A 15419-nucleotide genomic window follows, 5' to 3' on the forward strand; every position below is an offset into this window, starting at 1 on the left:
CGGTGTCAAGTGGAGTGCCCCAGGGGTCGGTCCTGGGGCCGGTTTTGTTCAATATCTTCATAAATGATCTGGAGGATGGTGTGGATTGCACTCTCAGCAAATTTGCAGATGATACTAAACTGGGAGGAGTGGTAGACACGCTGGAGGGCAGGGATAGGATACAGAGGGACCTAGACAAATTGGAGGATTGGGCCAAAAGAAATCTGATGAGGTTCAATAAGGATAAGTGCAGGGTCCTGCACTTAGGACGGAAGAACCCAATGCACAGCTACAGACTAGGGACCGAATGGCTAGGCAGCAGTTCTGCGGAAAAGGACCTAGGGGTGACAGTGGGCGAGAAGCTGGATATGAGCCAGCAGTGTGCCCTTGTTGCCAAGAAGGCCAATGGCATTTTGGGATGTATAACTAGGGGCATAGCGAGCAGATCGAGGGACGTGATCGTCCCCCTCTATTCGACATTGGTGAGGCCTCATCTGGAGTACTGTGTCCAGTTTTGGGCCCCACACTACAAGAAGGATGTGGATAAATTGGAGAGAGTCCAGTGAAGGGCAACAAAAATGATTAGGGGTCTAGAACACATGACTTATGAGGAGAGGCTGAGGGAACTGGGATTGTTTAGTCTGCAGAAGAGAAGAATGGGGGGGGCGGGGATTTGATAGCTGCTTTCAACTACCTGAGAGGTAGTTCCAGAGAGGATGGTTCTAGACTATTCTCAGTGGTGGAAGAGAACAGGACAAGGAGTAATGGTTTCAAGTTGCAGTGGGGGAGGTTTAGGTTGGATATTAGGAAAAACTTTTTCACTAGGAGGGTGGTGAAACACTGGAATGCGTTGCCTAGGGAGGTGGTGGAATCTCCTTCCTTAGAAGTTTTTAAGGTCAGGCTTGACAAAGCCCTGGCTGGGATGATTTAATTGGGTATGGGTCCTGCTTTTGAGCAGGGGGTTGGACTAGATGACCTCCTGAGGTCCCTTCCAACCCTGATATTCTATGATTCTATGACAGGGGACAGATTGTGGGTACCTGGTATGGCGGGACACTTGCTGGTCCTGGTATGACCTGGGGAGCAAGGAAGTCAGACAGAACCCCTACCATGGAGGGGAATGGAGGACATGAGGGGGTGGTGAGAACAGCGGTGTACACAGAGCCACTAGTATGGGAGGAGGGGAGAATGTGGGACCCTGCTATAGGAAGATGAGGGGGACACACAATCTCTAGCAGGAGAGAATGTGGGGGCAGTTGCAGGAAATTCCTAAAAAAATGGGGGATGGGATTGTAGCACACAGTGAGCTTTTGTGGGGGTGCAGGAAACAGAGGAATTCAAAGAACCTCTGGGGTGTGCAATAAGCTTGGTCTACACAAGCTATGAAGTGTACAACCATCTACTTAAATTCCTAGAACATTTCATCATCAACTCCAGCACAAGGGCAAATGCGGAGCACTGGGAGTAGTCTGAAACATCAAGAACACTTTCAGTTGCTATTCAGCCCCGAGCACTGATGATAAAAAAGTTATCAATAAAAGCAAGAGCGGGAGGAAAAAATAATATGAAAAAGGAATTATTTAAAATATTAAAGTAACTAACCAGAAACTGCCTGTGAAGAAAAATCACAGCAGGTGACACCAAGATCATGTCCTTTTTCATTGTACAAGCATCTCATTTTATCATCCCAAATGGTTAAATCTCCACATGATGATCCAGTGACAAAGAGATTTCCATTAGGAGAAAACGCACATGCCATCAAGGAACCATCCTTAACGCTCCCAGATCTGAAAAGCAAGAGAATAAAGGATTGAGTTTAGGGAATGTAATACTCTGAAGTTTTGATCTCTAACTGCCGTATGATATAGAAAAAATAGTGAAAAACTGAACTGTTTCTAAATATGGAGCTTAAAAAGTATAATTAAAAAGGACAGAAGATGACAAACTGTACAAACAGATGTGAAATAAGCACATATATAACATATGCACAGTGATTTACTCTCTGACCACAGAAGAAGAATAGGAGATGTTACCCCAAGGCAATATTCTGATTCAGTAATAAAATGAGCCCTGCACTAAAGCCCACCCTCATGGATTTAGTATTCCCAAGAGGAGGATACTGAGCAAATTACAACTCAGACATTTATCTAAATCAAAGATTAACATGCAACCATCACAACAGAGACTTAAATATACATAAACAGAAAATCACATTTATGAACTAGATAAGTTTCAATCTGTCAGATCTGGGTTTTACTCCTCCAAAAGCTCAAGCATAGATCCATATTATGTGTCTAAGAGACTAATATTTTCCGGTTTAGGACATGGGACCATTGCTGAACAACAGAAATGCAAGAAGAAAATGCCTGAAAGAACTGATTTCTATTTTTTTAATCTCTTTTAAACAAAGTCAGTCCGAAGGATTTTTTTTTATTTTTTTTTTTAAATTATTCTCAGCCTGAGGTTCTGTATGCCAAGTTTTAGTTAGGAACGAATTTGTACAACTCGCTTAAAAAAATATCTCTAGCAAAATAGGAGTTTATAGTGGATATGCAGGTTTGTTTTGCCTTCTTTCTAATGTCCAGCCATTAGCTCATATTTAATTAGTGGAGTGTCCCATCAACTGGCTGCACTCAGTGAGCCTACCTGATCCAAAGCCCAATGAAGTCAATGGAAAGTCTCTCATTGGCTTCCATGCTCTCTAGAACAGGCTCCAAGTTAGAAAATGGTGGACCACAAGCAACAATTCTATCCCGTGAGACAAAATTCAGTTTACCCATCTATTCAGTATGGATTACTGTATTGTGGGATAGTTGGTGGTTTTCTTTTGTGGATTACAGTTTTAATTATTTTCAGAAGTGCCAAGAGTTAGGCATCTCTTGTGGTTTTACAAATATAAATTAATCAATCAAATGGCTCTTCTCTCTCTCTAAACACAGACATAAGAGCTACACTAAGCTATTCTTACCTAAAAGGAACACTTGTGTGTGTGTGTGTGTATATATATATATATATACACACACACACATATATATATATACACATACACACATATATATATATACACATATATATATATACACATATATATATATACACATATATATATATACACATATATATATATACACATATATATATATACACACACACACACACACACACATCTCTTCCTACTGTATCCTCCACTGCATGCATCCGATGAAGTGGGTTTTAGCCCACAAAAGCTAACGCTCAAAAGATTTGTTAGTCTCTAAGGTGCCACAAGTACTCCTCATTCTTTTTACTCCTACAGTCTAACATGGCTACCACTCTGAAACCTTTTTCCATATTATATCCTTAACCGTAGCATCATGAATACTAACACAAATACACTCCCCCCCCCCCACCTCTTTATAACTGCCATTCACTTTTCTCAATGCCAGCTAAAACTGAGACACCCTTCTTTCCTCCAGGAAAAGATCTAGTCAACTGTTTCTTTGCAAATGCTTATGTCACTTACTGGATCTTTTCTGAGGGACAGTAACTTAGCCATAACAATGGATACAAATCAGTTACACATACAGCATTCAAAGTGTGGTAATTTAAAGGTAAAGCAAACAGTTGATAAAAGACAGTTACCTTTTTCGTAACTGGTGTTCTTCAAGATGTGTTGCTCACGTCCATTCATGTTACGTGTGACTGCTCGCCACATACACCGGTGCCGGAAGTTTTTCCCTCAGCAGTATCCATAGGGGAGCAGCTCTGGTGCCCTCCGCATGGCCTGGTATAAGGGGCACCACCGGCTCCCCCCACCCTCAGTTCCTTCTTGCCAGGAACTCCGACAGTGGGTCATGGAATGGACGTGAGCAATGTATCTCGAAGAACACCAGTTATGAAAAAGGTAACTGCTTGCTCATGTCCATTCATGTTAGGTGACTCCCAAGCAGTACCACCAGAGGCGGATAGAAGTTCATGGACGTGAAGACTGTAACACAGCTCTGCCAAACCCAGTGTCATCTCTGGCCTGCTGGGTGATGGCATAGTGTGGCGTGTTCGTATGCACCGAAGACCACGTCGCGGCCCTGCAAAAGTCCTGGATAGGAAGGTGTGCCAGGAAGGCCACTGAGAACGCTTGAGCTCTAGTTGAGTGGTCCTTCAGAATAGGCGGCCGCTGGACCCATGCCTGCACATAACAGGACTGGATGCAGGAAGTAATCCAGTTGGAGATCTTCTGAGAGGACACTGGCAGGCTCTTAATCCTATCCACTGCTGTGATGAAGAGCTGGGTTGACCTGTGAAAGGGTTTGGTACGTTCCACGTAGAACGCCAAGGCACGCAGAACATCCAGGGTGTGCAACTGCCTCTCCTCAGCAGACAAGTGCAGCTTAGGACAGAACACCAGGAAACAAATGTCCTGATTGACATGGAAAGAGGACACCACCTTTGGCAGAAAGGTTGGATGGGGTCGCAGATGAACCTTGTCCTTGAAGAATACCGTATACGGTGACTCCACGGTCAGGGCTTTCAACTCTGACACTCGTCTGGCTAATGTAAATGCTACAACTTTCCACAACAGGTAGGAGAGGGGACAAGAGCCCATAGGCTCGAAGGGCAGGCATGTGAGCCTGGCGAGGATCAGATTGAGGTCCCATTGAGGGACCGGGTTCCGAACCAGTGGGAAGAGCCTCTCCAGATCCTTTAGGAACCTGACCGACATTTAGTGCGAGAAGACCGATTTCCCCTGTACGCTTGGATGAAAAGCCAAGATGGCCGCTAGATGCACCTTAATCGAAGACAGGGCTCGGCCCTGGTTCTTTAGGTGGAGCAGGTAGTCTAGGATAGACTGCAAGGGTGAATGCATCTGGGAGATGCTATGTTCCGATGCCCAGTAGGAGAACCTCTTCCACTTTGTCAGGTAAGTCACTCTAGTGGAAGGCTTTCTACTCTCCAGGCTGTACTTGATCAGAGCAGCTCCGTTCCTCTGGATTCAGCCACATAGCATCCACGCCGCGAGGTGGAGGAAGGCAAGGCTTAGCAGTAGACGGGCTGTGATCCTGCGACAGGAGGTCCAGGCAGTTGGGGAGCGACCAGGGGGCAGCTACTGCCAGATCCATCAGTGTGGTGAAACAGTGTTGACCCGGCCATGCCAGGACAATCATGATGACCCGTGCTCTGTCCCTCTTGATCTTTGAGAGGGCCCTACTGATTAGCGGAATCAGTGGGAATGTGTACATCAGGTCTCCTGACCACGACAGGAGCAGAACTGATAACACTTCCTGTTCCATATGGTGGCAAATAAGTCCACTCGGGGAGTTCCCCACCTCTAGAAGAGCATCTGGACCACCTCCGGATGGAACGACCACTCATAATGAGAGATGAAGGACCTGCTAAGGCGATTCACAAGTGTATTCTTCATGCCAGGGAGGTGGTAGGCCTCCAGGTGGATTGCATGCTGGATGCGGAAGTCCCACAGACAGAACGCCTCTTGGCAGAGAGCTGACGAGCACGCTCCCCCTTGCCTGTTGATGCAGAACATCAAGGCCATGTTGTTCGTCAGCACCCATACCACTTTGCCCATGAGGTGCAGCAGGAAGACCCCAGAGGCCAATCAGACTGCCGTGAGCTCTTTGACGTTTATGTGCAATGCCAGCTCCTCTGGGGACCATGTCCCTTGGGTCCGCATCTTGCCAAGGTGTGCCCCCCAGGCAAGGTTGGAGGCATCGGAAATCAGGGAGACCAAGGGGCATGGATTGTCTAATGGTACTCCACGTAAGACTGCGCTCAATCAACCACCTCAGAGAAGTAAGTAACTTTGGTGGAATTGTGATGACCCTTCTAGGTGATCTTTGGATGGGGAACAGACTGTTGTAGGCCAGTGCTGGAGGGGCCGCAGCCTGAACCTCGCGTGGAGAGCAACATAAGTTCACACTGCCATGTGGCCTAGTAGCAGACCCAGGCCGTGGTGAGAGGGAACACAGAGTCTGGTGAGGAGATTCACCATATGCCGGAACCTGTCTTGTAGCAGAAAGGCTCTTGAACAGATGGAGTCGAGTACTGCTCCGATGAACTCTATCCTCTGTACTGGAACTAATGTTGATTTTTCCTCGTTTATCAACAGGCCCAGGGCGTGGCACATGCTTGCAGTATTGTGACATTGGACTGGACCTGGAGCAGCCCTTGACCAGCCAGTGGTCAAGATACAGATAAACCTGAATACCTTGACGTCTGAGGTAAGCTGCCACCACTGACACACACTTGGTCAACACCCTCGATGCCGTTGCCAGCCCAAATGGGAGCACTGCAAACTGGTAGTGAGCGGAGCCTATCGTGAAATGGAGAGAGCATCTGTGCCCATCAAATATCGCTATGTGGAAATATGCATCCTTCAAATCGAGGGCAGTGTACCAGTCTCCTGGATCCAGGGAAGGGATGATGGAGGCCAGGGAGACCATGCGAAACTTCAACTTCTTGAGATATCTGTTGAGGTCTTGCAGGTCCAGAATGGGTCTTGGACCCCCTTTGGCCTCTGGAATCCAGAAAGTAATGGGAGTAAAACCCATTGCCCCTGTGGTGTAGAGGGACTTCCTCCACAGCTCCCACCAGCAAAAGGCCTTGTACCTCTTGCCAAAGCAGGTTCTGGCGAGAGGGGTCCCTGAAGAGGGAAAGGGAGGGAGTGGTGAGGGGATGAGAAATAAACTGGAGGACATAACCCTGAGCCACAGTACTTAGGACCCATTGGTCCATAGTTATAGAGGCTCAAGCAGGGAGGAAAGGGGACAGGCGGTTGAAGAAACAGTGGGAAGCAGATCTGGACAAATAGGTTTGCCAAAGCAAGGAACATTCCAGCACCGTCACTGGTGGTAAGAAAGAACTGAGGGTGGGGGGAGCCGGCGTTGCACTTTATACCACTCCAAAGGGCACCAGAGCCAGTCTCCTATGGATACAACTGAGGGAAAAACTTCCAGCACTAGTGCATGTGGCAAGCACACACACCTAAGGTGAATGGACATGAGCAAGCACTTGAAGAAGAATTAAGGCTATCAAAAGGCTTAAGAAAACTGCATTTGGGCTTCTAGATATGGAGGTTTAATAATAAAATAAAAATGAATAATACTTCACACTCTAATAGCATCTTCACAAGACTTTATGAAGTTAAGTGTACCAAAGACAAACTAAAAGGTAATCCAGTCACACAAACAGACTTGATTAAGATTTTTCGGTTTCCCTTGCAGCAGTTAATGACAGAACACCTAAAACTGTGGGAGGAGCATTCTTCTCTGTACTCTCCTTTAACCATTAGTAAGGCCATCAAATGCTGCAGGAGAAACAAAGGACCATAGACCTTGCATTTGGCAGGTAATTAAAGGATGAAATTATTTTCAGCTATTTTTCTCTAAGCTATATTTCTTTGTAATTTTAACTGCACATATTAGGCCCCATTTTTATAGAAGTTTGAGATCAATGCACATTTGTGTGCACGCAATTGTGCATGCAAATGCCCAATTTGACAATGGAACTACACACAGTTGCCAAAAAAAAAAAAAAAAAAGCGCAATTGCAATAAAAGCCACACAAGCAGTTGGCCCTCCAGGCCTTAAAGTTGAATCTGCAAAGGCAAAAAATGGGCTTTTGTTCTTTTTTGCCTCTGTATGATTTGTAAAAGCAGCCTACAAAGGAGTTTGTTTGACTTTAAATTGTTCGGATTGCTTTTTACATTATAAATTCAGCTTGGAAGACACTGATGACCGGAGAAAGCACAATGGTGACATCACATACGTTAAGAGTATGAAAGTAATTGAGAAGGGAAAGGATTTTTAGTGATAATGTTTTTAACTGGTTTTGTTAACATCCACTTAACTTCTGAATAAACTAAACTTTTATTAAAAATTCAATGCTTTCATCCTTCAGAGCTCACAATAAACATGCTCCGAGATCTCTCACTGGTCCACTGAGCAAAGTGAGATTTGACATTCCTAATTTTTCTAAATTATAGGCAATTTAAAAAACAAACCACACTCTTCAAGCCTTCTGTATGCATTATAAAGAAGCAAGAAATGGCTAAAGCCCACTTTAAAAAAAAAATGTATATGTCAACCTTCACATGTATAGGATTTCAGACATTTAAAAAATATTCAGTTTTGTAACGTTTTCCAATTCACCTCTAAGTCACTATGACGAAGGCAACAGGAAGCTAATCCACTCATGCAGTAACACTTCTACAACAGGTAAAAGACAGGTTTTGCCTACACAGCTGCTAATTCACTCATCTTGCTGTCCAGAAGCAGCAGAATGTTAATTAAATGTTCTCCAGGTACCCTTCTTTTCACAAAAAGCCTTAAGAAATTTGCTAAACCCACAGGGCTTTTTAGTGCAAAAACAGGAAGAACTAGTCAGGACAATGAAGAAATGAAGGATTATTAAATTTTTTTTTATTTATCTTTATTAAATTTCTAACTCCAGGGTCAAAACTTGCAGTCCCTCTCTAAATTCAAACAACATTTTCCCAAAGTACAGACTACAGGATTTGGCCCAGAAAGTTAATTATCTATATCTCTGGACAAACTGGATAAATCCTCAAAAAAATCTTTTAAAAAATGTACATTTCACTGTAAACAGAATCACTGAAAAAAGGCCATTTCCCATCCTTATTTTTGTAAATAATTAGTTGCTAGTGAATAGCAGGCCAAATCCTGTCCCCACATCCCTTACTGATTTCAGTGGGAGTTTTAGATGTGCAAAGAAAAGAAGGATCAGGTCTGCTATTTGTACCATTCAACTTAATTCAATTGAAGTATGCCTTCTGCAAGTGGTAATTGGGAGGGATAGCCATCCTTTGATGGCCAAAAATCTGAGGTTTCACCTCTGAAAAGGCTTATAACTCTTCAACCCTAGATAAAAAAAACCAACAGCAATCCACAATAAATAAACTGGAACACTATTCTATAAGCAAAAGATAGAGGGCAGGGGGAGGAGATAAATAAATAAACATTTTAAATATACTGCTTACAAAATATCTTTTTCCAGCTTCATTTGTGTAATAAACTATAATACAATACAGCATACCATTATACTATGTATGTTTAGAACTAGATTTTAATCTGAATTATGCAATACAATACAAAAAGGGTAATACACAAGCATACATTTCCTAAAGTGTATTCTACTCTCGCAAGTAAAAAGGTATGAAAAGCGTATAAGTAATCTGCTAACTTATGACAATACACTAATGTATAAACGAAAGGAATTTTTATTATTATTTCTTAAATAAATGTAATATGTTGACTGTCTCATTAATCAAATCTGACACAGCCCCAATTTGTAGTCTCATTGTCCCTCATTCCCAGTTGCCATAAATCAATTCTATTGAAGGAGTATGATGTATGCAATAAATGACAAGTCCTGATCACAAAGGAATCAGGATTTGGCCCTAGAAGAGCTGGGCTAAAACAACAGTTAAATCAAATATTGCATATCCAAGATGCCATCTAATTTTTCATACTAACCAAATATAGCTGTGGCATTTGAAGTGTTGAGATTTTATCCATCTTAGTTCCTTCTTCCATACCTCTATGGGCCCAATTTCCTCTTCTCTGTGTTAGACAATGTGGTGGTAAAAATGCATTATCCATGTCTACAGTACAATTTCCACCATAGATATACTACTAGTGGAGTAGTATACTGGTGAATTATACTTTTGCCAGTGTAAACAAGGCCTAAAGACTTGATCCTGAGAGGTGTTAACTAGTACAGCTCTCAGTAAAGTCAGCAGGAGCTCAGCACCTGTGATGATCAGGCCATAAGAATGTTATATTTCCAAAATGCCTTCTTAGTTATTCAGTAAAATTTGGTATTTACCTGTACAATTTCAATGACTGCACATTCCAGAGAACAATGCTACCATCAGCTGCACCGGAAACTAGGTAAGCAGAGTCAGGGGAAAATCGGCAGATTCTTACAGGGCTGCCACGGGGCTGCTTCAGCACTGCCAGCGTCTGACCATTATGAGTATTCCACAGCATCGTGGTACCATCTGTCGAACATGAAGCTAAAATATGTCCAGAAGGAGAAAAGCAGCAGCAGTGGACAGCATAAGTGTGACCTTTTAATGGTGAGTAGGGAAGTTCAGTAAAGTTGTTTAAAGAATAGAGGCGGATTGTTTTGTCCAGAGAGCAAGTAGCCAAGCAGGAAGAGGAGAAGGCACAGTAGTTGACATCATCACTGTGATCAGCTAAGGTATGAATTAGTTTCACCATTGTATCTGCTTTAAACCAAGTTACCTGAAATTAAAAAAAAATACAGTTAATACATTTATCTTAGTTCTTCTACTTTAAAAATGACATACAGATTGTTTCCATTCAGCCAGCTACCAAATAGCTAACCAAATAAATAAATAAATGTCCATTTCAAGAGGCAGTTTATATTCATTCAAGGTTTATTTTTGCCTCCACTAAAGTCAATGGGAGCTATGCCACTGACTTCAAGTACATGATCAGGTATTTATAAGTTAATTACAGGGTGAAAATTTAAATTTGTACAGTAAAAACTACATTTTGAAATAAATACAACAGCTGAGCCCAGTCTTTTTTTAAAAGGAAATGAGAGGAAATTAGTTTGAGACTACCCCAAAACTTGTCTTAACATAATTAATGAATGCACAGAGTGGTTTCACAGTCTCCTTTGCTGCCATTCACATCCTCACTGTGACTGAATCTGCTGCAAATGGGCATTGTAAAAGAAGCTGATCAATCTAATGATTTACCACACATATAGCATGTTGAGAAGAAACACTTTTTACTTTATGGAATGAGATCCAAGTTTAAAATCAAGAGACCTTAATTAGGACCACCTCTGGAGTGGGTCACTTTATTTTCCCACACTACTTTTAAATGAAAGAGTGGATTCAAATTTATTTTCCATCACAGATGGGTAGGCGAAATTGCACCAGGTCTGATATTAAATCATTTTCTCTAATTTGGAACTCTGTCTGATTCCATACCATCTACCTTCGTTCCATAGATGTCCATCATGAAAAGATGTCCACAGAAAGCCAAATATGGCTCTTTGTTGCACCAAACTACAGTTGCAGTAAGGTTGCATTTTATATAATAGCGATCAAAATCTGACCTGACATCTTTTATCACAATAGTTTATTATCTTGAATAAATGTATTACTGTACTTTATTAATCTGCCTGAAAAAGAGCGTAAAAGTCCTGCAGGCTGTATTATGTTAACCTTTTGTAGTTTTATTTTCTTATTTGTACACAATAGTGCCTAGAGCAGTGGCAGGCAACCTGCGGCCCGTCGAGGCAATCTGCTGGCGGGCCACGAGATTGTTTGTTTACATTTGCACAACTGCCCGCAGCTCCCAGTGGCCATGGTTTGCTGTTCCCAGCCACTGGGAGCTGCAGGTGGCCGTGGCAGCCTGACAGCAGATTACCCTGACGGGTCGCAGGTTGCCCACCACTGGCCCAGAGACCCCAATTAGGAGTAGGGCTTCATTGTTCTAGGTAGTATATAAACAGAGTAAAATTCAGTCTCTATCCCAAATAACTTACAAACTCACTTAAAGGAAAACAGTAAAAAGATAATGAATTTAATTGGCCCATTATGTGTAGAAATAAATGGTTTTGAGGATATGGGGGGGTGTTTTTAATATAAATAAGATAATATATCAGTTTGCTTCCTATGTTTAAGTTTTCTTAAGTTCATTGTAAACTATTATGGCCAAATTTTTCAAAAGTGACTAGTGATTTTTAGCACCTCAGTTTTTCTGTGCCCAACTTGAGAGCCTTACATGAGCCTGATTTTCAGTCACTTTTAAAAATCTTAGTGTTATTAATACTGGTGAATTTTATAGATACTCTACCTGTTTCTGATCTCATTTACTGAAGTCACTGATATTACAGCAGGATAAATGAGATCAGATTCAGGAATGAAACATTAAGGACGTAATACAAAAGATAATGGTTATAAATTCACAGCATCCATCCACTCTTTTTATCCACTATGAACTCAATCACATGAGATGCTCAGCTACCTCAACTCCCACTGACATCCAGGGTAGTGGAGGTTAGTCATCATATGAAGGATCAGAACAGACAGTACAGCTGTATTAATATTCTATTACAAAATGTTTTCTATCATACATCAGCCTCATCTTAGTGGTGAAAACAGTCTTTTTTTTTTTTTTAAACTAGACTAACATATCCTATCTGGTTTCTCCATACGACCTTTTTTACTCTTCTAAAGGGTTAGCTTTAAAATGATCAGTGGGTAAAGCTAATAAGGAAGCAGGTATCAAGTTTCCTACTGGAAACTGCTCTGAGCTTCGAAAAAAATGTATTATTCCAGCAATAAATTATATCTTGCAAGTCATATAGCATTTATAAAAATATAGCCTATTAAAAATAGTACCACTTTCTTGGGTCTTTAAATCAATGCACCTGCATCTCTCCAATAAAATTTACTGCACTGTTTGGATGTTATATTTAGTGCTGTTATCCAAAAGAACCAACTTAGGTTGAGCAGTCAGGTGAGAGTAAGAAACTCTCACCTACAGAACACCAGCCAACACCAAAGCTCCTTAGGATGCAGGAGCACAAAGCCAGAGATAGCTTTATAGGTCTCAGGCTTCTTGTGCTGTGCATGTTCCAGACGGAAGGGCCCCCTACTGTTGCCCTTTTGTTCTGGTTTAACCAGCTCAAAGGAACTTAGGGGTAACCATGATTTGGGCCATTTGTCTGTAAAGTGATGTTTGCAAATCTCATATGCTCTCAGACATCCTCAGGTCAGATCCAAGAACTGAGAAAGTACAAGACTATGCAAAATCTAAACCGCGGCAAACTCACCAGGAAATGCCAGACTAGCAGAAAACACACCATAGCTATAATGGGAAATGTAAACAGACAGTGGGAATAATGAAGGCAGAAGCAATTGGTACGGGTAAGTGGCAGGCTTCATAGAAGGTCACCTAGTCCAACCCCCTGCTCAAAGCAGGACCAATCCCCAATTTTTGCCCTGATCCCTATGGCCCCCTCAAGGATTGAACTCATAACCCTGGGTTTAGCAGGCCAATGCTCAAACCACTGAACTATCACTCCCCCCCCCCATGTTGAATAGAGGGGAATGATCATGTTCCTCCATCTGCTGGCAATGCCCCTACTTATACAGCCCAAAATGCCATTGGCCTTTTTGGCAACAAGGGCACACTTTTGACTCATATCCAGCTTCTTGTCCACTGTAACCCCTAGCTCCTTTTCTGCAGAATTGCTGCCTAGCCATTCGATCCCTAGTCTGTAGCGGTGCATGGGATTCTTCCGTCCTAAGTGCAGGACTCTGCACTTGTCCTTGTTGAACCTCATGAGAGGATTGGGCCAAAAGAAATCTGATTTGTCTAGGTCCCTCTTGATACCGGCTCCCAACTAGACATGGAACCATTGATCACTACCCGTTGAGCCTGACGATCTAGCCAGCTTTCTGTCCACCTCACAGTCCACTCATCCAGCCCATACTTCTTTAACTTGCTGGCAAAAATACTGTGGAAGACCATGTCAAAAACTTTGCTAAAGTCAAGGAATAACACGTCTACTGCTTTCCCCTCATTCACAGTGCCAGTTATCTCATCATAGAAGGCAATTAGATTAGTCAAGCATGACTTGCTCTTGGTGAATCTATGCTGACTGTTCCTGATCACTTTCATCTCCTCTAAATGCTTCAGAATGGATTCCTTGAGGACCTGCTCCATGATTTTTCGAGGGACTGAGGTGAGGCTGACTGGCCTGTAGTTCCCAGGATCCTCCTCCTTCCCTTTTTTAAAGATGGGCACTACCTTAGCCTTTTTCTAGTCGTCCGGGACCTCTCCCGATCGCCATGAGTTTTCAAAGATAATGGCCAATGGCTCTGCAATCATATCCGCCAACTCCTTTAGCACTCTCGGATGCAGCGCATCCGGCCCCATGGACTTGTGCTCATCCAGCTTTTCTAAATAGTCCCGAACCACTTCTTTCTCCACAGAGGGCTGGTCCCCTCCTCCCCATGCTGTGCTGCCCAGTGCAGCAGTCTGGGAGCTGACCTTATTTTACATTCAAAGCAGTTCGGGTTTGGTTTGCATTTTGTGAGGGAGTAAGACTCTCTATGCCTTATTAAAGCCTCATGGAGAGAGCGGGGAGCCGCTGCCATTGGGGCGGGAGGGGAACCACCGCCACCGAGCTGTCTCCTGGCCCAACGCCCTTCCCTGGGCGGCGCCAGCTCCCCCGGGCTGGTGCCGCCGCGGGGCGCTCTGCTTCCAAGGCAGCGGTGACACCGCCCCCCACTAGGGCGCCGCCGGTCCCAGGGCCGAGGGTTTGCACGCGCGCCACGGGCCCACACCAGCCCGTAGCCGGGGGGACGCGCGGGTCACGGGAGAGCAGCAGCCGCAAGGCCTCAGCGGGCGGGGAAGGCGCCTGCATCGACCCCACAGGAAGGACACCCCAGGCCGGCTGCGCCAGAAGCGCGGGGCCCGACCGACGCGCGAGGAACCCCAGGGCCCCGGCCGCATCACAGCCACCTCCGCGCGGGACCCCTCCCCCACCTACCTCAGCCGGCCGGGCGCGCGCCTCCGGTGCAAGTCACGTGACACGGCACCGCCCTCCCAGGTGTGACTGCGGGGGCGGCAAGGGCCGGTTCCCGGCTCACCTGCGCCCACGTGACCCCGCAGCAGGGCTGGGCCGGGGCAGCAACCGAGCGAATGCCACCGCCCCGCGCTGACCACGTGGGCGGAGGCCGTCCCCTCCCAGCGGATTAGACGCAGGGGGCCTGGCCCTGAGGCGGCGCCGCGGCGCCGGCTCCCCGGGGCGGGGGAAGCCCTACTCTAGGAGCCGCCCCGTCTCTACCGCGGCGGATCGGTGCCTGCAGGGTGAGGGCGGGAGGAGTCTGCCCGGCCGGGGTTTAACCGAGTCATGGGGGCGGCGCGGTGGCGCTTGCATCGTGTCAGTCCCTGGTAATCTTGCCCGGAAAACGCCCGCCGGTGCGACGGTGGAGGAGGAGGTAATAGCGGGACTGGCCCAGCTGCTGCTGGTGAGAGAGAAGAGCTGTGTGGCGCTGGAAAGCTTTTCTCGCTCACCAGCTGCAGGTGGCCCAGTAAAATCTTATTCCCTCAGCCCCCTTGTCTTTCTAATAGCCTAGGAGCAACATGGCTACAACAGCACTGCATCCAGGCAAACCCTGGGTGAAGGTCATGTCACCTCAGTGTTAAGTCAGAGCTGGTCCGACCCTAAGCCCCATAACGATCATAGGGCCAGATCCCTTATCTAGCCGGCGAGACCCTTTCACTGCTTCATGCCTGTATCAAGCCTCCTAACTTGTTTGAATTAGACCATGTCATTCAGAAAGACATCCCATCTTCATTTATAGACTCCCCCCTGAGAGGGAATCTCTCACTTCTCTTGATAAACTCTTCCAGTGATTAGTTATTGTCACA

General features: G+C 44.8%; 1 protein-coding gene across 6 annotated transcripts in view; it reads right to left on the reverse strand.

Moving 5' to 3' along the window:
* Positions 1-14623, reverse strand: part of WDSUB1 (WD repeat, sterile alpha motif and U-box domain containing 1) — a 70624-nt gene extending 56001 nt beyond the window's left edge. For 5 of the 6 annotated variants that reach the window (XR_012154266.1, XM_073305555.2, XM_073305556.1 and 2 more), the window contains exons 1-3: positions 14536-14623; positions 9817-10238; positions 1582-1766 (exon numbers count right to left, since the gene is read on the reverse strand). Coding sequence is in view for 5 of the 6 variants with exons in the window: in XM_073305555.2 (XP_073161656.1) it covers positions 1582-1766; positions 9817-10214 (583 nt within the window). In the remaining variant the exon portion in view is untranslated. Of the gene's footprint in view, positions 1-1581; positions 1767-9816; positions 10239-14535 lie in introns of those variants that run through there. The other variant, XM_078847937.1, reaches the window with a different exon arrangement.
* Between the last annotated feature and the right edge of the window lie 796 nt (positions 14624-15419).

Source organism: Lepidochelys kempii, chromosome 11, assembly GCF_965140285.1.
Source record: "Lepidochelys kempii isolate rLepKem1 chromosome 11, rLepKem1.hap1, whole genome shotgun sequence".
NCBI lineage: Eukaryota > Metazoa > Chordata > Testudines > Cheloniidae > Lepidochelys > Lepidochelys kempii.